Raw genomic sequence first — 22,068 nt, forward strand, 5'->3', positions numbered from 1 at the left:
ACGTGTCACGTCCACACGTGAGCCATCTCCAGCATAACAGGCAGCAACTCTTACCTTCCTGACAGTCATTGTGACAAAAGACGACTGGAGACGGAGTGGACTCGAGCAATGACCTGGAAGAGGAAGGTTTCGTTATTACCTGTCACACTTTTAAGCTAGATGCAAACAGCCTGGCTCTCTCAGAACGCCCAGCACCGTCTCAGCGCTCCAAACCAACACTTGGCCTCTGTGTAACGTGTTCACACCAATTCTGAAAACTCCGTCACGATGTGGCGACCGTTCTACGGCAGCTCAAACTGGAAGTACACACGGGCCCAAGGACACCCGCTTCTCTGCCGCGGCCGGACCTTTGCACATGCTGTTCCTCTCCTGGAAGTCCCCTCCTCTCGTGCTGCTGGCCTGGGCCTGCAGCCCCTCCTCAGAGAGCCCGTCCCTGACCGCGGACCCAGAGCAGACCCGCTACGTCGGTCTATTTTGGCCTCTGGTTTCCTTCACAGCACTTGTCACTCCTCGACATTATTTTACCTGTTGACTCGCTTTCTGTCTCTCCTAATAAAACAGAAGCTCCCCGAAGAAGGTCTCGATCACCGTTGCCTCAGCACCAACCACAACGGCCGGCACAGCAGATGCTCACGTATTTGAGTAATAGAAGGTGCAAACACTCACACTCAGGGACGTGTGCTAGAAGCCGCACCCCCACCCCCAGAGAGCCCGGAAGCCTCTACCGAGAGGCCGAGTCGGCTTCCTGCTCCACCCCCGCCTCTTGGGTCAGCTCTTCTCCTCACGTGCTTACACTCCCAGCAAGCTCCACGGCCTGGTTTTTGCGTTCTGTTTTTGTTTCAGAAACACCTACTGCCCTAGATGCTCTAGCGGCCGAGTCACTGCCCATTCCTCTGGAACGGTGCCTTCCTCCACGACACCTTCATGGGGACCCGAGGAGGAGAGAGAGGACTCGCCAAACCCATCCATTCACACTGGTCCTGCACAACCAGCGTAAAGGCCGGAGCCACGCAGCGCCCGAGGAATGCTCCTGAGTAACAGTTCCAGTGACCGGGAAGAGCTAAGTTCCCGGACAGATGCGCTGACCAGGTCAGGAGAGCGCGGCACAGACTCACCTCAGCTTTTCCAGCTCCAAAGGCAGATTGAACCCGAGGAATTTGTGCAGCTGCTTAACTCTGGCTTCCCCGGTGAACTTAATTCTCAGCACTTGGTTTAGATATCTTGCAAAAAAGGGGGAACAAAGGATCACTGCTCAGTTCATCGCGGCTTGTTCTTGGGGCCCTAGTTAAACGCAACCATGCGATGCCCGCAGGGACCCCAACCTCCGCGACAGAGGGGAGGGCGGGGCCTGGGTTCAGCGCACCCCAGGGAGCAGAGTCTCTGCCCATCTACCTGTTTGGTAGCATTTCTGCAAATAGTCGTCTTCTTGGTTCAGGAATTGATTTCTACATGCAAGAAAGATTTATGCACGAAACCACCACCACCTGCACACCAGCCAACCACGTGGCTAACAACAGCTCCCTTCGGGCACCCCTGGGAGCCACCAGTGTCACACTAAGTGGGAGCCAGGCCATCTGATCACTTACTTTTCCATTGTTCCAAAAAGCCATTTTGGTTCCTTATTGAATGGCATTTTCATACCATGAAACGTGGCCATTTTCTCAGCGATTTCTGCAGAAATATCTGGCAAACTTAATTCTTCAGTGTCTAATCGCCGGCTCTGGAATAAAAAAGAGAGTGAGAAAACGGCATGTATCCGGTGACCCCCAGGTGTGAGATCCCACCATCGGGGGAGCAGAAGCCAGCTCTTGAGGGGCATCTGAGTCTCAGCCAGTGTACAGAATGCCCTCAGAAGGGGCACTGTGCCTGCGGACGGTGACCTGGCAGGGGGCTGTGGCGCTTCTCAGTGAGGGCAGGCCACCTCCCCGAGCTCATTCTGAACCCTTCCAGTGTGACAAAGTCCATATCTAGATGATCACATACTCCACAGGTCTGCCCTCTGTCGACTCGAGCACCCCCCCCGAGGCTGGAGCCCAGGCCTCAGCAGCGCGCTCTGTGGCCAAGTGGCCAGCTCCTGTGCCAGCTCAGACCTCCGCCAGACACCTCGCAGGCGAGAGGCAGCGCTCAGAGCAGCTGCACTCAGAAGCAGCGCCGTGAGCTCAGGGTGAGCCAGCTCGCACTCATCCTGGCGGTGTCCCCACCTCGCCTGGCACAGAGCAGGCTCTCAGAGGGCAAAGCTAACAAAGGAGCAGAGGCGCCTAGTGGGGCTGACCCTCAGCTGCCGCTACCACAGGCTGCTCACGGGAGCTCAGTCACCTAAGGCCTGGACCCCTTTTCCACGTGAACTGCTCCCCTACAGAAACCCCCAGAGCTATTCCTCTGAAAGCCCAAAGCGGCACAGCACAGGCGGTAGGAGTGGGTTTCCCCAACTCAGAGAAACCCCAGCTCAAATCAATCAAATTAATTAACACTCTTTACAAAGCTACATGGCCAAGGGCAGGTTACTTATGCCTCTGTGCCTCGCTTTCCGGTTTCTGCATAATGGGAGCCACGACATTAAGTCCCTGTCGGGGCTGCTCTGAGCTACAGCCAACAGTGCAGGCAAGGACTTGGGGCCAGCGCCCGAGCAGGCGGTCTGCACAAATGGCAGGGGTCTGACGACTGGCGCTGAGAGTTCGCTGGAGGCATCAGCTCAGCCTTCTCAGCTCTGGAATCCTCCAAGGTGCCAGGTGAGCGTGCCACCAAGGGACAGGGAGCTAGGCCTCTAGGGGCAGGACACAGGGCTTCTCAAGGCAGCTCATCGGCTTTCACAGGGCTCTGCTAAAAAAACGCCAGCAATTTGTTTGGCAACGTGGAAAATGTAAAGCTACAGCGCTCCAAGATGAGCAGGTCTCAGGATTCCATGTCCTCTCTCAGCAGAGAAACAGAGAAGGAGAAATATGGGACTGTCCACCATCGCTAGAGGTCACCACCCTCAGTGCCCTCTGAACGACAGCTATGGGATCCAGGCAAGACGGGAAAACTTTCACTATGCAGTGATCAATATATACAACAGAGTCCAGAACCTCGGAACGAGCACAGCATCAGTCCCACGGACCCACAGCTCTCTGCCCTGACCCCAGCTCCCTTTCTCTGTGAGACAGTCCCATTACTCGGAGCTGTGTTCATTGGTCCCTTATCTTTCCTAAAAACAGAAGTTTCACCACATGTGTATTCATTTATTAAAGACTTTTAATGTGCATTTTATTAGGCTTATAAAAATGGTATGATACCATTTGTAGTTTCCTGCAACCAGGTTTTATCACAACATGTTTTTAAGATGCATCCATCCTGCCACATGTAACCTACAAAGTGTTTTTACATTTGCAAAATTCTTTCAAAGTCTTTACTCTCTCATTTGAGTCTCATGCCAGAGAGCTCTTACTGTCTTTACTGGGAAAATTACGACTGAAAACACAGCCACGTGCCAAGACAAGCGCCAGGGAAGAGACTAAAGGCAACAGGCATAGGGAGGGCAGCACGCACTCATTTAACACCCCCCGGATGGCGGCTGGCATATATGGCGCCACCGTGTACACCAGAAGATGGTGCCCTTCCTGGGGAGCGAGAGCACAAGAAGGCTCCTGGCCCTGGGCTGTGGGGTCAGACAAAGGAAGCCCAGCCCCCTGCCCCTGGCTGGACACAGTTTAAATCCTGGTGAGCAGAGCATCCTGTCAGCCAGATGTCCTTGTGCTTTGCGCCACCTGCACAACTGTATAGGCCGGGCCTGCACACACGGGGGGCCAAGACACCACGTGAGGCAGGGCATGAAACGGCAGCCATTCCTGACCCTAGTCCCCAAGGAGCTTACACTTGTTAAGGGGGGAAACCTTCACGACATCTGCAAGCGGGGACACAGGCCAGCCGTGCTCAGCATCTCCACCCAAAGGAGCTGGTCACAAGGCCCCGAGTCACCCCACACTCGCCTCACGGGAGCTCCTGAGGCTCGAAGGCCTCTGCGGGGCCGGGCCGGGGCCGGGTGGGGGTGGGGCGGGGCCAGCACCCATAATCTAAACGACGCCCGGTGGCAGATGTCACAGCAGCATTACAAATGCCTCAGAACAGCGAGAAAGGGAACATAGGCCTGACTCTCAGCAACAGAGGATGTGAGCAGGGCCTCGAAACGTCAGAGGAAGCTGACGGGCCTGTGGGCAGGTGGACTCAAGTGAGGCGCTCAAAGGGAGACAAGGCAAAGGGCAGCGGCGGCCCCCGCGGGCGGGGACCAGAGACAGCACGGCGTGGCCGGGCCAAGCGTCCTGCAGCGAGCTCTACAGAGAGGGCCCAGAAGTCGGGAGAAGCAAGGGGAGAGGGGAAAGCTTCGGAGCGAGCAGCTTTAGGGGACCATGGATGTTAAGTTGCATATGCATTTTTGATTTGGATATTACCTTTGCAGGAAAGACAGAGCTTCTGAAGCAAACCCAATGAAAACGTGGTTTTCTCCATTTCTCATACAGTTTAACGATCCAGGTCACACTGACTACTTCAGGCCACAGCATCTCAGGCTCTCGAAGCCCGAGACGAAGAACTCACGTCCCGGCTGCGGCGCACGGCAGCCGCGGGTCGCAAGCGCGTCTTACCGGCATGAACTGCTCCAGGCGGCCCTGGGGGAAGATGCCGTACAGCTTCGGCCCGAGGGACCTCTCAGCGAGAATGGCGAACATGACGCTCTCCAGCACCATGGCCTCGGCCCCCTGCAACACACGCGGCACGCGGGGTCACTGAGGCGGCCCCATGGGGCTCTGGCGCGCTTGCGCACGAGCAGCTCCACGCCTGGACATCTGATCGTTATTACCGTCCCCATTTTAAATACAGGGCAACAGAGGTCAACAGATCTTAGAATCTGCAGGGTCCACGCTTATAAGCAGCACACTATATCGACGAGATTTAAAATTCAAATTTAATTTAGGTCACTGGCTCCAAAAACATAAGAACATCAATATTTTATTGCTTGTATTTACTTCAAAACTCACACGAGACTCACCCTTGGCCTCCTATCCAAGGCCACACAACCACCACTCTGGGAGGGCGAGAGAGCCCAGGGCCTCTGCTGCTAACCTGGCCTGCCGGTCTGGTGGTGAGAGAATCACTGACTGAGATCGGGGTCTCCGTGTTTTGGTCCAAAGAGCCCCCAGCATGGAGCACCCGAGGCTTCTCTTTGCTTTCTTATTCCCAATGTTCTCTGCCATCTAATGTTGGTCTTCTTGCCAAAATCTCTATGACGTTCCTATGTTCTGTCTCGAGTCCCATAATCATTTTGCCTTCAAAATCCATCTTTTGATCTCAGCTCAAATTCATTCTTTAGTCCTTTTCCCTTAAATAGCAAATTATAGCTTAACAGTTTCCTTCTGTTGGGGGGAGGGGCGGGAAAGGGTGCCCCCGGACCTCTTAAAGAGCTTCTGGACCGGAGCGTCTGAGGAGGGGCCGCAGGTGCGGTCTGAAGACACTTTGGGGTGATTCTGATTCACCCCTTGTTCAGAAACGTGCGTGGGGGACAGTGGCCCAGTGAGACAGCGTTCAAAGAGAACAGCTCTTTAAAACACACTCACGTGACAAGATGCGAACTGACAGACTTAGCGGGACGAACTTGCCAGGCAATGACATAACACCAAAGGGAGTGAGAAGAAAACCAAAAGGAAAAAGCCGCCTCCAGAGGCTACGGGACCACATTAGAGCAGAGAGTAATTCGGTCTCTTTTACACTTTGTGGGGACTGGATTTGGGGATAATCCCCCACAATTACACAGTCTAGCTGCCTTCTTGTGCAATCCCCACCATTACGCTCTAACCGTCACCTTCTGAGGCCCAGTCCTCGCTTACTAATCCGTAGCTCTGTCCACACGCCCGCTGGGAACCAGTGCGTCCCCCCAGAAGCCCTGCGCCGAAGCCCCAAGCCCCAGAGCGACGGCACGTGAGGTGGGCCTTGGGGTGGCTGGGTTCAAATGGGGCCGTGAGGGTGGGGCCCTAGGGGATGAGCGTCCTCAGAGAAGACACACCAGAGCTTGCATGCTCTCTCCGCCCCGTGAGGACGCAAGGGGAGGACGGCGCCACGAGCCAGGGGACGGCTCTCACCAGAACCCGCCGTGCTGGCCCCCTGCTCCCGGGCCTCCAGCCTGCGGAGCTGTGAGGAATCCGTGTGGTTTATGCCCCGCCCCGGGTTGTCCATGACGCGGCCTGAGCAGACTAACACAACGACAACACAGACCCAGCGCCGATCTGCCACGTTCACGGGTTTTGGAGCAGGATTTGAGATCACATAGGTTTCACTCCTGGAACCTTTAGAGAACGGCTAATTCCTAACAGCTATTTAGCTGGCAAATGTTTCCACTCGCTCATCTGACCTCACAGCAAACCTTTGAGGGCGGCACGGTCACCGCTGCCCCTGTTTACCTCAAGTCCAGCATCAGAGATGCCCTACGGGACACTGTCCCCAAGGTCTGCAACGCCTCTCCCAACCTCTCCACTCGGATACGCCTTGGTGCCCAAGGGGCTGTGGGGCCGCCCACACTGAGGGAAGCGCAGAAGCGGAGGCCAGGCATCTCGGGGGACGAGGGGGCTGAATCTGGCACCCAGAGCGAGGAGGCTGCCGTAGTGGCTCTTCGCAGCTCTCAGCCACCTGTAATCTCCCACCTCAAAATTCTAGCCTGCTCCCCACTCGTTTCCAAAGCGTAGGATCAGGATGCTCTGCCCGGCCGTCCAGAACTCTGTCGGAATGAAAGCCTGTTTTTCAGCTCTCCTCTGTGGACTGACTAAGCTGAAGGGCCTTAGGATGGCACTGTACAAAACACACACGTGTGTCCAGTCCTACACAGCCCTTGAAGTTTGCAATGCAAGTTGTCTACACAGACGGAAACCTCGCTCGATGATTTTGACAAACTTGGCATTTGCACCTCGTGTGCACAGAGGACAAAGGCTCCTGGGAGCTGACTTCACAGGAAGCACTGTCACTGGCACTTGGGCTAAACCCACACTGTCCAGAACCCCCGGGCCACCACGTCAACCCATCAGGAGGATGGTGGAGAGGAGATGGAAAGAGACTTAAGAACTTTCCGGTTCTCTTTCGCATTGCTCTGAGCACTGCACACAGGAACCTCTCTGTTCGCATGGAATACTGCAGTTTCCTCTTTGTTCAGGGGGAGAAGGGGGATGGTGTGCGGAGGGGAGAACTTAGAGGGGAAGAAAATGAAAGAAAACACTAAGTCACAAGCCAGAAAAATGGGTAGTTAAGGAGGAGAGCAGGCAGCTTAGAACGAGGGCATCAACTACAGGTGGTCTTTCCGCCACCACTAGGTCTCCAAACACCGTCCGGCTTGTTCCCTGAGGAGAGTGAGCACAATAAAGGACAGAATGGACACAACCCAGCCTACGGCCCCACCCAGCCGCCTCAGCCAGGGGCCGTCCAACCACAGCTGGTCCTACTCTCTCAGGAGAGACGATCAGTGCCTCAACTTGAAAGGACTTACTCTGGCTTCAGAAATATTCATTCATAAATTCACCCAAAAATATTGATTGAAGCCTCCTATGTGCCTGGCACTGCGTAAGCCCTGGGAAACACAAACAAGATACCACGGCCCCCACCCGCATGGAGCCTGCATTCTAGGGGGAGAAACAGATGGCAGTGAGCAGGTCCAAGGGCAGAGTGGGACAAGTGCAGCGAAGGACCAGAGGGTGACAGTACAGCGTGATGGGGCAGCTACTCTAAGGAGACACCCTGACAGCTGAGCGCTGAGAGGAGCCACACGGAGGCCCGCAGGGAAGCCCGGGGCTGAGGTAGGAATGAGGTGGCGGGGCTGGGAGGGGCACGTGCAGCGGGGCAGGGCAATCAAGGAAGAGACAGATCAGCCCGGAGAGGCTGGCAGGCCCGCCGAGTGGGCTGGCTGTCTGCAAGGCCTGGCCAGAGAGACAGTCCTCAGCACACTGACGGTCGTCAAAGCTAATGAACCAGCTGAAGAGGAGGAACCAGCACGGAGCCTGGGAACTCCCAACGTCTGTTAGCAGTGGCTTCCACGCGGCTGTCCCCACAGCGAGAGATGCATTTTACAGGGCAGCTCATCACATACACCCGCCTACGACGAACCTTATATGCTCGCAACCTGCAACGCTTTCTGATATTTTCTACTCTATTTCATTAAAAAAAAAACAACAAAAAACGCTGACATTTCATGCCCCATTCGAGGTGTCTGACCCACCACCTGAACAGCTGATTTAGCTGGGGGCAGCAGGAGGGACCAGGAAAGGATGCGGGGGAAGAGAAGCTGTCTGATGTCACGACGGAGAGGGACATTCTGTGTCAGATGCTGCCGAGGGGACAAGTGGGGGCAAGAGGAAAGTGGCCACTGGATTTGGCAATGTGGAAGTCAGTGACAAACACCAGAGAGATTCCAGGAGCCGTGGGGGCAGGTGTCAGACTGGGGCCGGTGAACAGCAAACAGAGGGGGAAGAGACCGGAGGGGCGGAGGGGAGGTGTTTAGACTGACTTTTCACTTTATCTGTACAGATTTACTTCTCTAAAAAAACTAAAATCCAGTCCTAAGAATATCGAGGTTATGAACCCCTTGGGAAGACATAACAGCGTTTCTGTGTTATTCTTGCCCAAAATGCATAACCTCATTCCAATCGTGAGAAAAGATGAGACAAGCCTAAACCGAGAGGGTATTCTACAAAATAACTGGTCTTCACAAGTATCAATACGGTGAATAAGAAAAAGGCAGAGCTGTACAGATTGCCAAAGACTAAGGAAAAACCACCACCCATGCAAGGTTGGGATGCTGCTAAATCCCAGGACAGAACACAAGAAGAGGTCAGTGGAAAAGCCTGAGACACTCAAAGACGGCCTGTCGTTTAGTTAGTATCGCTGGCTTCCTGGTTTCGATCACTGCCCTGTGGCTGTGTAAAGATGTAACAGCGGGAAAGCTGGGAAAGGGGCAGGTGGGACCTCTGTACTATTTCTGCAACTTTTAAGTTCACAATGAATTTGAAATAAAAGGTTAAAAATAAATAAATGCATATAAAAAAAGACTGCCATCAAGGAACATGACAAAACAAGTTACTGATTCTGTATAGTGGGAATAAAGGTATTTATTATGGTATTCTTGTACTGTCCCATACTTTCAAAACTTTTTCCAAAAAAAGGGATTGGAAAGTGAGAAGGCAGAGAGCACGTGTTAATACTCTCTCAAGAAAGCCTGGGGCCGGCCCTGTGGCCAAGTGGTTAAGTTCGCGAGCTCCGCTTCGGCGGCCCAGGGTTTCACTGGTTCAGATCCTGGGCGCGGACATGGCACCGCTCATCAGGCCACGCTGAGGTGGCGTCTCACATGCCACAACTAGAAGGACTTGCAACTAAAATATACAACTATGTACTGGGGAATTTGGGGAGAAAAAGCAAAAAAAAAAAAAAAAGAGACTGGCAACAGCTGCTAGCTCAGGTGCCAATCTTTAAAAAAAAAAAAAAGAAATCTTGGGGGGGGCTCCCCAGTGGCATAGTTGCTGGGTTAGCGTGCTCCACTTCGGCAGCCCAGGGTTCGCAGGTTTGGATCCTGGGTGTGGACATACACACTGCTCATCAAGCCACACTGTGGCAGGCATCCCACAAATAGAGTAGAGGAAGATGGGCACGGATGTTAGCTCAGGGCCAGTCTTCCCCAGCAAAAACAGAAGGACTGGCAGCAGATGTTAGCTCAGGGCTAATCTTTCTCAAAAAAAAAAAAAAAACTTAAAAAAGAAATCTTGCTACCAGAGGGAGCTACATGGGGTGAGGCCAAGGACAGCATGAGTCCAGCAAGCCGTGTCACCGTGCAGAGGGCCACAGCAGTAGGTGGAAGGGCAGCAGCCAGTGGGCAGGGAGAGAGAAGAGCTGGAGTTGGAGCATGAGGAAGGACAAGTCTGTGGACAGGACAGGGGCGAACGCAGAGGGCTCCCGTATTTGGTAGTGGGAAGATGAGGACACAGCAGCCATCCAAGGCTGAGGTCCCAGTGCCTGCTCAGGGTAGGGAGGGGAGGTCTGAAGCACAGACTCAGGTCAGGAAGGCAGCCTCCGAGACTCGGCAGGCTCCCGCTGGAGGCTCTGCACCGTGCACTGAGGCAGAGCCAGTCCTCCCAGTGCTGTCATTGTCGTCTAACAATCCTCAGTTGCTTGGGTGCAGCACAGAGAAGGCAAATAGGTGGCTGGGTCTGAAGAGCAAGCCAGACACAGAAATCGTCACCGAAGCAGGGTAGCTATCAGGACGGGTGTGGGTGGCAGGGCCCCGAGGCTCGAGCCTCAAAGGAACTAGGGTTTTCAGCAGAGGAGAAATGGAAACAGAAACGAGGAAGGAGCAAGAAGAACCATCCCCACCAGTGGCCCCAACGTCCATGGGAAGTGATAGAAAAAACATCCTCCTGGAGCGGGCTGCAGGGGAGGGGTCCCCAGGGAAGGCGAGGGCCCGGAGAGGACCAGTCAGTAGAGGAAATGTCCCGAAGAGAGGGAACAAAGACTGCTGACAAAGACCAGCCATTCAAAGGGGCTCAACAAAGACAAACTTCCTTCTCCATTCTGACAGCCAACTGCCCACTTTTGACCCAAAAGGACCATACACAAGATCAGATCACCTGTTTTCTGCTGAGCAGAAACCCAGCAGGAGGAAGAAGCAATGCGGCAGTGACGGATGGGTCACCTGAAGCGAGGGCAACTCAGACTGATGAGAAGAAGGGACAAGAAGTGTGTGTGCTCTGGCAGGCAAGGGGCAGAACCTTCCAGAGCTGTCCACTGGCACCCGCTGCAGCCAGCGTTCAACAATCTTCTATCGCCCCCCGCTATACACCAGGCAGGGGAGCGGCAGCGACATCCTGCCCTGAGTTTAGACTGTCACGAGAACAGGCAGCCATCACTTAACACTGAAAATGTACAGCCATGGAAGGTACAGGGGAGAGGCAGAGGGTGCCGGGGGAGCAAGGATGGAGGAAACCCAGCCTAGGGAGCAGGAGGGGACTCCCTGTGGAAGGGACCTGAGCTGAGATCCTGATTGTAAGCAGAAGTGGACGCTGGGAAATGGGCAAAGAATGGAGCATTCCAGGCAGAAGGAGCAGCGTCTGCAAAGGCCCTGTGACAGGAAGGAAACCCCATAGTTTAGGGCAACACGCTGGAGAGCAGGGAATGGGGGGCGGTGGTAAGATGAGACTGGAGCGCTCAGCAGGATCAGGCCTCAGGGTCCTGTTGGACAAAGCCCACCCAACTCAGCCCCAAACAGAGACTGAGCGCGGGAGGGATTCAAGCAAGAGGCTAACGTGATGAGATGAGGAATTCAAAAGATGACTCCAGTGACGAAGAAGGGCATGGTTTGTGGGAGCCCAGGGAGGAGAGGGTGGCCGCCTGGACCAGGGAGGTGGGAGGCACATAGGGAGAAGCGGGCAGAGCCCACGGTCTGGATGTGGGGGGAGGGAGAGAAGAGCAGCAGAGGTGACCCCCGGCTTTCCAGCCTGCACAGACAGGGCGGGTTCAGGCTCTGCTGCGGGGAGGAGAGGCGATCACGGCTTCACTGTGGACCTGGCGAGACACCCAGAGAGACTGTAGCGGACGGCATCAGCTCCACACAGAGGTGTGGGCCTCAGCCTCGAACCCCCGGCCTACGGGAGAAATGCAAGCACAGGGTTTGGATCTGCGGGCCTGGGGAGAGAGCGCAGGATGGGAGGGGGGCCTCGGACCGACTCACAGGCAATTCCAGCACTGAAGACGACAGGAGGACGAGCCTAGGAAGGAGACTCAGGAGAAAGGAGAGATCTTTACTTTGTGTCTCTGTCTCCGGCTGCTGCTGCCGTAGGGAAGGAAATATTTCAAAAAGGGCAGGGGTCATGTCAAATGCTGCTGAGAAGTCAAGATAAAACGAGAACTGAAAATCTTCTCTGGATTTAGCATCCTGGAGGTCCTAGGGATCCAAGATTTTCAACTGCCGGGACATACAAAGGGCTATGCAGGAAGGGCTCAGAACGGCTGAAAACAGGATGGCAATCACTTCCCAGTCGATGACCTAGTGTCACCCCAGTGAGCACAAGTTCAAGATGCTCTAGCCCAGGGCCTCCAGAGCAGGGCGCGTGCAGACCAAGCCTGGAGAGAGAGGGGAACACAGCAGCACTGCTGCTCCTGGATGGTCTCACCTCTTCAGTCTCTATCTCTTGATTATTTTAATAGTTAGTAGACAGTTAGTAAAATCCGTGTGTAGACACGTTTTCTATGTTGTGTGTGTGTACATACACATACACACACACACACACACACACACCCCTTAGACACAAACCTGCATACACTGGGCGAGTATGCTCCAAAGTGGTTCACTCCCCAGAGAGAGGAGACCACTGCTCCGGACCCCCCACTTCTGAGCCTCAAGAGGGGACATCAGTGCTCTCAACCTCAGGATCTTCTGAATGTGCATTTCAGAAAGTGGGCCCTTTGAACTCCAATGTCGTCGTTATTAAAAAGCCTTTCTGACCTGGGCACCGTGCAGAGGAAAAGCTCTCCCACTTGTCCCAGGGAACAGCGGCCACTGAAACAACCGGGCAGGGACAGCCACGAAGCAGCAGCGAAAGCCACATCGCCTCCACATCAGAATATCATGCACAAGCATGACGCCACCTGCCATTGCCTAGCACCCAAATGCTGTTTAGATCGCCCTGAAGACACCGCTGTCAGCTCCCTACGCTCTCAGTAGGAACTGGGACACCCACTGTTCACCGGGTCTGACTCCCGATCTATCAAGAGCCCATGCTCTGCGACAGACAGACCGGACTCTCCAGGGGCAAGGAAGGGGCCTGCCACACCAGAGCCCCAAGGTCGCTAACGCCAGTTGACACTTGTACAGATGCGGAATGGACTCAATTACTTACTTGAAATTCATTTTCTTTCTGAGCTTGTTCGGATCCCTCTTTATTACAGGACCTCTACGAATGAGAAAAAGCAAACACTTCCGGTGAGATGGGGAACACCAAGCAGACACTAACTTTGCAACCACCAGAACAGTCAGGGTTTACAAAACGTCACCGATCTTTAAGAAGTGGTTCACAGCCCACTGATGGCAGCGGTAGCAGTGTGAAGGGCACCCCCAGTGTCCAGCACTAGCACTGACACTTGAGGAGCCACTTCATGTCTGTACGAGAAAAGGGGCGTGCTGCCGAGACCAGAGAGCGGTGCCCCTCACAACCATCCCCGTATACCTTGTCACAATTTCATTGTGCGAGGAAAGCCAATAGAAGTGCTTTTCCTATCAGCCAAATGGTCAGGTTGAGTCTCTCCAATTTAGCTAGATGGTTCTGTCAAGTCAACACTATCCTAAGGACGGCTTTCTTCCTGCCGGAACATGGAGCGCACCCAGGCCCGTGCCAGCCATGGGCAGCACGGAGCCCCGACAGGGAAGAAAGCCTCTCGCAGGTGGGACTGGGGCAGAGCCTGCAGGCACCAGCTGGCCCCCTTCACAGACTGGCCCTGTGCCTTCCGCCCATCGCGAGCTCAATCGGAATTCCTCCTCCACCAAAGAGAGGACGGTGCGAACTTAATAAGGTCCCTAAACTTATTTCATAGAAGCATATATTAAGGGATACTTTTACAGCACTTTCCTCAATGAAATTGCAAATCACTGGCAACCAGGATTCTAGCATTAACAACTAGATCATTAACTACCAAATCATTAACTACCAAAAGCAACTCTTGGGCTCTGTTCTCTCTTCATGGCATGGACCTTATCTTTTAAAAGCAACCCCCACCCCGAATGCTTTAAAAACCCTCCTACTATCTTTAACCCAGGGGCGGGGAAAAGCAAGGCAGAAACTTAAGTGTCATGTCACAATTTTATACCCAAATACTGCCCCTAGAAATATGTTATTTGCTACAATTAAACTAAGTCTGCTTAAGCCAGACACAGAAGGAAGGCCCATAAAGGAAGCTCTTTAAAAAATTTAAGGCAAAAGATGCTTGAACACCCCAAGAAAAACATACCTTTCCATTCCACAGCTTTATCAAAAATACCTGTACCAAGGGTGGAAAGTGTGGACAGGAAAAAAAATGCCACGTTAAGCAACACCAGCTATGCTAGCACCGTTCAACAAACCCAGTGATTTAAAGCGGCCACTCTCATCCATCACACACGGAAATAACATTCCACAGACGTTTTAATGCGTGTTTTGTATAAACAGCATATGTTCTAGCTTACTCAATACAAAGATAAACAAAATAAACATCCACGTTCATAAACTATCTGCAAAAGGCTTGCACTTAGACATATTCAGTAATATCTTTAACATACAGTTAAGTACATTTTGTACAAAGTACAGAAAGTATAAATGGGGGGTATATCATATTTTCGTTGGTGTCATCTGCATTTCTCTGATGAAAAGATGCTACAGGTTAAATCCCGTTACAATGAAAGCTACAAAAATCAAAATACTACAAAAACCCTTTCAGACCCTTGCTGATGGTTTGACATATATGATATGACAAACCCCATTATCATAAAGAAGGAGCTTCACTCCATCTTTTTTTTTCCCCCTGAGGAAGATTAGCCCTGAGCTAAGATCTGTTGCCAATCTTCCTCTTTTTTTGCTGAGGACGATTAGCCCTGAGCTAACATCTGTGCCAATCTTCCTCCACTTTATATGTGGGTCGCCACCACAGCATGGCTGACAAGTGGTATAGGTCCACACCCAGGATCCGAACCTGCGAACCTGGGCTGCCGAAGCAGGGCATGCCATACTTAACCACTACTCCACGGGGCCAGTCCCTAAACTCACACTTTAGTTGTCTCCTCTCCCCAGTGGCCCACAAGTTCCTAATGAATAGGATCCATCTTTTATTTATTGTTAGTATCCGTCCAAAGTACCAAGCAGATGCTGGTGCTCACCATACTTTCTGGACGGCACGAAAAATGAACACCATCGCTGTGAAGTCAAGGCAGGCCAGCTCAGGGAGCAAGTGAGGGGGCCAGAGCCGAGTGGCCATGGCAAACTCACATCCTCGACCCTGGCAGTGGGAAGACCGGCTATGGTGTTCATTAGAATGCTGAGTGGGGCTGAAACATCCCCCAAACATCAAAGCTTTCTTGTGTTTTTTTTCTCCCCGAGGAAAGTTAAGAACAAAAAAAGTTCTATAATCTGATATATTGCATACTGATACTTTGTAGGAAAAGCTTTAAGACAAATAAGGAATTTGGATATCCTACTGAAATCTGTTGTAACGGGATTTGACCTGTACAAGATTCTAAATGACTATGGTTATTCCTATGCTGTTATTACTCCCACTGTATCTTCTTAGGGAGATACAGTTAATGGGTTATTTAGCCAACAGAAGTCCCTTTCCCTCATCCAATGGTGTTCTCAAAAGCAAGTCAATTCGTCCAAAGTTAGAGATTGGCTTAGTTCCCAAGGCCATTCCTTTTGAACATATTAGCACCATTAAGTGGGAATGGATTCCGTTAGTAATTTGCCCACCCCTGCCCGCTCCGTTCCACCCCCAAACAAATGCATTACTGATCCCATGAGAGCACCACCATGAAGGCAAGATGGACTTCTGCCACAGTCAGCCCTCTGTTCTGTTTCCTCAGTACAGAATGTTCGGGTGCCCTCAATCCTGTCAACAAGAAGAGGAACTCCAGGAAATCTCGAAGCAACAAGACGTCAAGAGAAGGCGAGAGAAGAGGCCTCCCTGTGGGGAGCCAAGAGGACAGGGACTCGTACTGCCAAGAAAGAGGCTAGAGAACGTTCTAGTCCAGGAAGACAGGAAATAAAATATATCTTGGAATCTGTGGGATCTTACTTCAGAGGCACATATTTATTCAAAGCAGACATTAAACTATATCGTGCAAATACTTAACATGACTCCAAATTTTTCGTGAACTAACTTGCATATTAATGAAAATTAACTTTCTTAAGTTATAAAACAAAACTTTTTACAGTTATTTGAAATTTGAACACTTGTTATTTAGTATTAAATAATTATTAGAAATTTTTGATGTAAACGTTATCATGGCTGTGTTTTTTTAAAATCACCTTCTACAGACACAGATTGAAACATTCATGGAACAAATACCATGAAGTCTGGAATTTACTTTGGAACAACCCTGGCGAATGAGGAGAGTGAAGGGGAAAGAAGACTGGTCAGAGGAAAGGTGGGTTCTGGGCCCTGGGCTCATTACACCCTTCTCCTCCACCTCTGTAACAGCTCAAACTCTCCATCAGACAACAGGTTCTAAAATAAACTGAAATCTCAACACCCAAGAAGAATGCATCAAACATGCTTAAGGAGACACCCAACTCTATGAATATGTTAGTTTTCAAAATGTTCTATTTCACGCTTTGAAAAGAAAATAAAAATGAAAAGGTAGTAAGACAACTTTAGGGGCTAAGATGAGCAAAACGCACTCGAGTGAACAGCGTCCTATACAAGATCCGCGAGGCAGAGCCACCCGCGAGACGGGCCGGGAAAGCCAGGAGTCAGCGACAAAGAATGGCGTCATCAAGAGCGGAATTGATTGGAAAGGCTAATTAAGAAATCAAACCACCATCAATTACAGAAAATGTTATAATAAAGAAGTAGCCACTACGTTAAATATAATGGCGGCTACAGAAATAAAAAGATACAAATAAGAGGGCTTTACAGAAACATGGAGGACATTGTCTTTCCACCAGCCCTTCCCCACCAAAAAAGAACTCACTGGATCATTCAGCTGTTGTCTCTTTTAAAGGCTCTATGAAGAGTAAGTTGGTTGTGGCCTTTTAAAAGCACTTTGGGATCCATAGTGAGTGATTAAGAAAGAACAACCCAAATGCTGGCTAGACAACTCACAGGGCATCTAAGCTTTGGTCCAGGAAGGCCTCCAACTCTCCACTAACCTGGAACTGTCCTCATGAGCCGAGTCCCGAGCAAGTCCCAGACCACCCGCACTCACCCAAGAATAACGCTGTGCCACCCTACTCGAATGCTCAGTCCCCGGGAGACTCACGGGCCCAGGGGTGACACAGGCTTCCTTGCCGGGTAGCCTGTGACTCTGAAGACTTCGAAGATCCACCCTGGTCATCTGACCACTCTCGACTCTCCAGGAGACAGACGATGCTCAACACAGGGTGGCACCTGTCACCATCCCTTGTCATCACGAGACCCTGTTCCATCGCTCAGGTAAGCTGGCCCGGGAAAGTGTGAGAATCACGACTCCACAGAGCGTACAGTAGTCATGCAGCTCTTTCCACTAACATCCGGAAGTTCATTCTCTTTTCAACGTCATCACAGACCCTAACTCTCCTTCTCCCTGATTTCTGTGAAACCATTCTGTATTTATTGCTTGTATGGTATCTTGTAGTATTTTCTGAAAATATTCTGCAGAGATCACAAGGCAATGATTTAAAGCACAGCTTATGTGATTATCTAATGAGCACGTACAAATTACAAGAATTTAAACAAATGATTTCTAACACTTTATGGTAGTGTCCAGAGTATCTTCAACTATCCCAAGGAACATTCTAGAACAATTTGATCTTTTTGAACTTTGCCAAGATCAAATGACTTGATGAACATGAACAAGAGACTTGAACTTCTAAAAGGCTCTAGATAGACAAATCGGCAGAAAGACAGGCGAGTGGAAGGCCAGGTAAAGGCTGCTCCTGTCAGGACCTTCTCAAACTCCATGTTGGCGCCAGGGGCACCTGCTTCCGCGAGACTCTCAGGGCGAAGCAAGGACAGCACAAGCACCCAGGGGCTGACTCGCAAGCAACGTGTCTCCAGGAAGCGAGCCCTGGCTCGTCCCGCCTGTGTAGGCTGACACACGGAATCAGGACTGCCGAAGTTCACAGAGGTCTCAGGGACGGCCAGGACACGAAAAAGGATGCCACTCGATAAGGACGAAGAAGAAAGTGTTTCTAACTCTGACCACAATGCCAATATAGCACGGTGTTTTCCTAACACTGAAAGCAGAATGAAGGAAGGAAAAGCGAAATACTTCAATTAGATTTTCAGGTTGAGGCCCATAAATTTTTTTAAATTACTAAACGTTTGTCATTTTCTACTGAGGAAACAGAAGGAAGGGATCTGATTTGTCTTGGACAAAAAAAAAAAAAAACAAAACAGCAAAAAAAGCCCCCCAAAACAAAAAGTGATATATATTCAATATATAACATTGTGAAATCTCATTCACTGTACCTCTGTAAGCACAGCACAAACCGTAGCTGGTGCTACTTAACAAAAGCATTACAAGTTTCTTTTTAAAAAGCATTTCTTGAAACCAAGAACAAAATGAAGGACATTAAAGCTGTAGAGAATGCTCCAGCTTCAGAGACTCATACTATACCGTGAATCGTGTCTGTCACCTGGAAACCAGGGTGCTCCAGGCACGATCGCATGGACAAGCCTGCAGCAGAGAACACATGCACAGACAGCTAAAGTGGCACATTGCCCCCATCGCCCTTCACGCCTCCCAACGCACAGACATTTCTTCCCAAGAGGGGTGGGCTGTGGCCACACCAGCGTTCAAGGACCAGAAATCTGTACTGGCTTCATGCTGTAAATCCCAAACATTTAAGACCAGCAAGACAAAGACACTTTGCATATGTCAAAATTAGACACAGTAGTCTGTGGTTTACTTAGTTACCAAAAGAAGGCACCAAAGCAGGTATGGAAGGACTATAGAGAGTAATTTGGCCACTATCACTGGAGAGTATTAACTGAAGAAATACTAGCTTAGAGCAAAGGGGAACACGCAATACTGGGAAAATGTTTTACTTCTGAGAAGGAAGTTTTGACTACCTTAGAAAATAGACATGATTATATCATACTCAGCATACCAGGGGATATTTTTTAAAGCAGAGTAGACAAAACAACTTGAACTCAGGAGGACCCTAATACAGTGAGAAAAAACACAGAATTCAGTGCTCAGTTACCAGGGACACGCGCTCACGGTCTCTGGGGACAAAGCAGGGCTCTTCGTGAGCGAGCAGGCCTACTGTCTGCACAGTCAGTGTGACCTTGTTCCAGAAAGAAATGTTTGTCAGCAGCCCATAGCTGAATATTAACTATCTACGGGCTGTTCCGTATTTTATATTATAGTGTGGCTTAATTTCTAATTAAACTGGGGTTAAGAGAAAACAAGGAAGAGATGTTTTGTTTTCTCAATTCAAAAAAGACCGTGTCCCCAATTTTCATCTTTTGAATCACTAACACATATCTGCGTTGTGCCTTGATGCCTTTAATTTTATTACAGTTAGTACTCAAACAAGCACTAATATTAGCCTTCTATTACTCGAAAAACAAAACATTTTCCAGGACAACACTCGAGTGATCGTTGATGTGTACGATAAACGTTCATGCCTGTGAGACGGTTCAAAACAGTGAGGCCAGACCTCTCCATTCATGCACAGAAGGGCCCGGCCAACACGGAGCGCCGTTCTGACGGAGGAAGGGACAAAGCGCTCCTCTGACACTCCTGCCAACTGGCACAGGTTACACCGAATGAACAATACGTACTGACACTGTGTCTTCCTCAATTCATGATAAATAAGCAAACTGGTTATTTGTAATCAGCCAAACTTGCTTCTTTGAAAAGGCTGCTACCGGACGCGGCCGACCTCATGCGCTTCCCAGTATCAGAAAGGAAAAAAATCAGGTTACATTTACAGCTAATTTTATCGTTTCAAGCTCGCTTCTAGCAATTACATCTCTTTCCACAATGGCAAAGGCTCAACAAGGACTTCTCGAAACGTCTCTTCAACTCTCCTACTTCAGTTAGGGGAACTTTTAGAGTTGAATTTGGTTTTCCTTGTCTATGCAGCTAAGGAAAATAACCTCCTCGTTAAAACGAAAGCTAGCCTGTGTGAAAGACACTAAATTACACTTTTTTTATGTAATAATTTCCTAGAAATACTGAACAGCTGTTTTTCAAAGCTGTGTGTGTGTTATCTTGCTCATGTTCTCAAAAGGACCCATTCTTCCCCAGCACAGGGCTTTTCATAAGCCCTCTAAAGTTAACACGAATCCTAAGCAAACCTCCAGGACGCAGTGAGGAGGTGTGCTTATGGCTCATCGTAGAGAAACAGGGGCTGGAAGCGCAGCTGTTCGTGAGAGAGACACTGGGGGCCTCCACCCAGTCAGGAGGTTTTCCCCAGCTTTCTGTACCTCACCCTTAGTGAGCTGCACCAAACGGCGGTCATTTCACTGCCACCAAGGACATAAGGAAGTCAGACGTCTCACAACATCAAGATGGAGAAAGTTGAGACGCTTCTAAGTATTTGAAACCAAGTCACTTGCAAATGCCTGTCAATCAAAGGAATGTTGCTACTTAGTCTTTGAGTCTCACAGAGGTAAAAAATTCAACTAACACTTTTCAAAGAAGGAGAACGATTCTAACCCACCTCGAAGGATGCTACACCTGCCTGTGTTTACACAGCCAACCTAGAGGATACCGGCTACATCTGTATAAAGGCACATACGTGCAGAGGGACGTGTGCGCTTTCCTCCCAAACAGAATAAAAAGAAGGAAAGCATGCCATTTGAATGGCACTATATTTAATTCTGTCTTTAATCCACCCATTTATGAAAGTACTGTGATTTATGATTTGGGCTCCATATTTGTTCAGCCACATCTCTTAATTCATACAAATCCTGACAAGCTACTATCAATTCTGGCAGTTTTTTTTGTTTCGCTGGAAACAAAAGCCTCATTGTACATCATAAACGTCCCTCCTTTCATTATAGGTCAGATTCAGAGAGCTGATCGTAAACCAGCAATATGATGGCACCTGTGCCCCAGCAAAAAAATAACAGGTATTTCCAAACTGAGTTGAAATTATTTGAAAAGGAACTTAAATTGACAGTAAGATCCTTGGCACAGTGCTGTGACAGCTCAACTTTTAAAGCACAGAGCAACCACCGCCTGGCTCCCCTCTACAGGCCCCGGCATCTCTGCCCCTACCTCCCTTCTCTCTCACGGCAGCCACCTTTCAGTCCCCGAATCTGGGTCCCCTCCTCATGTTGTCAATGTGTTCACAGTGACCAACAGTCTGCAATGGCCGTCGATGTCTGAAATTGGAACTGGCAACAAGCGCTCCTGCTAAACCCTGAAAAACTTGGGAACCAAAAATATTTAAATTTGGGGCCAAAATATTTCAATGTACATATTAGATTTAATACTTAAAGGTATTTAGATTTTAGGTTTTTAGTATTACTGAGTTCAAACGTCAACCAAAAAAGTATACTTGAACTAAAGATTCAACCGAGTAAATATATTGAAAATATAGATTCCCACCTCTGAAACAAAGGAACAGCTTTTTTCCAACAAAAATATGTTTATTGTCTAATAAATCAACTGTGGAATTGTCAGACACTTGCGCATCACCTGTCTAGCCAGCTGCTCATCCCCTTTCTATCCACCACGCTTCCAAACACAGCTTCTACCTTTCATCAGCAGACGTAGTTTCAGGAATGGAAACTAACGTTTGCCTAATAAAAATATGATCAGGAAGCTAAATGTAGTGTGTCCCCCTACAAATTAGAATTGTATGTGAAACATACGCCATTCTATTAGTCTGGTAAGAGTTCATTCCATTTTAAATGGCTTCAGGTATTCCGCTACTTAATTTTCTGAGTTACCCAACAGTCTTTTTCATTCTTTCTTAAAAATAAATAGGGACATAGAATTCTGTTAAAACAAATTCTATACCCAGACATTTCTATTACACTTAAGTACTGTCAGGTAATAATTCTGGACTGCTAAAATTGAAAAAAGGACAAAATATTAACTACGTATAGTGGGTCTTTCTTCGGGGAGAAGATAACGACTAAGTCACAGGCTGTCTTGTAGCTGGCTTTTACTAATTTACCTGTCCAGGAACACTGCACACTCTAGAGCTGTGCTGTCCAATGCGGGAACCACCACTACATGGGACTGTTTCAATTAAAATTAAATAAAATTTAAAATTCCGTGCCTCGTTGCCCTTGCCGCATTTCAAGCATTCGACAGTCCTATGCGGCTGGCGACCAGCATCCTGGAGAGCACAGATCCGGAGCATGGCCCTCGCCTCGCTCATGGCACTG

The 22,068-nt window shown here is 49.9% G+C and overlaps 1 protein-coding gene across 7 annotated transcripts in view; it reads right to left on the reverse strand.

Annotated features, from left to right (window-relative positions):
- CHKA (choline kinase alpha) overlaps positions 1-22,068 on the reverse strand; it is a 52,356-nt gene that overhangs the window by 11,793 nt on the left and 18,495 nt on the right. For 3 of the 7 annotated variants that reach the window (XM_070564336.1, XM_070564338.1, XM_008520706.2), the window contains 5 exons: positions 12,891-12,944; positions 4,617-4,730; positions 1,587-1,720; positions 1,116-1,220; positions 55-113 (listed from right to left, as the gene is read on the reverse strand). In XM_070564336.1, coding sequence (XP_070420437.1) covers positions 55-113; positions 1,116-1,220; positions 1,587-1,720; positions 4,617-4,730; positions 12,891-12,944 — 466 coding nt within the window. Of the gene's footprint in view, positions 1-54; positions 114-1,115; positions 1,221-1,586; positions 1,721-4,616; positions 4,731-12,890; positions 12,945-13,995; positions 14,026-22,068 lie in introns of all 7 variants that reach the window. The other 4 variants (XM_070564337.1, XM_070564340.1, XM_070564339.1 and 1 more) reach the window with 2 other exon arrangements.

The sequence above is a fragment of the Equus przewalskii genome, chromosome 11, assembly GCF_037783145.1.
Source record: "Equus przewalskii isolate Varuska chromosome 11, EquPr2, whole genome shotgun sequence".
NCBI lineage: Eukaryota > Metazoa > Chordata > Mammalia > Perissodactyla > Equidae > Equus > Equus przewalskii.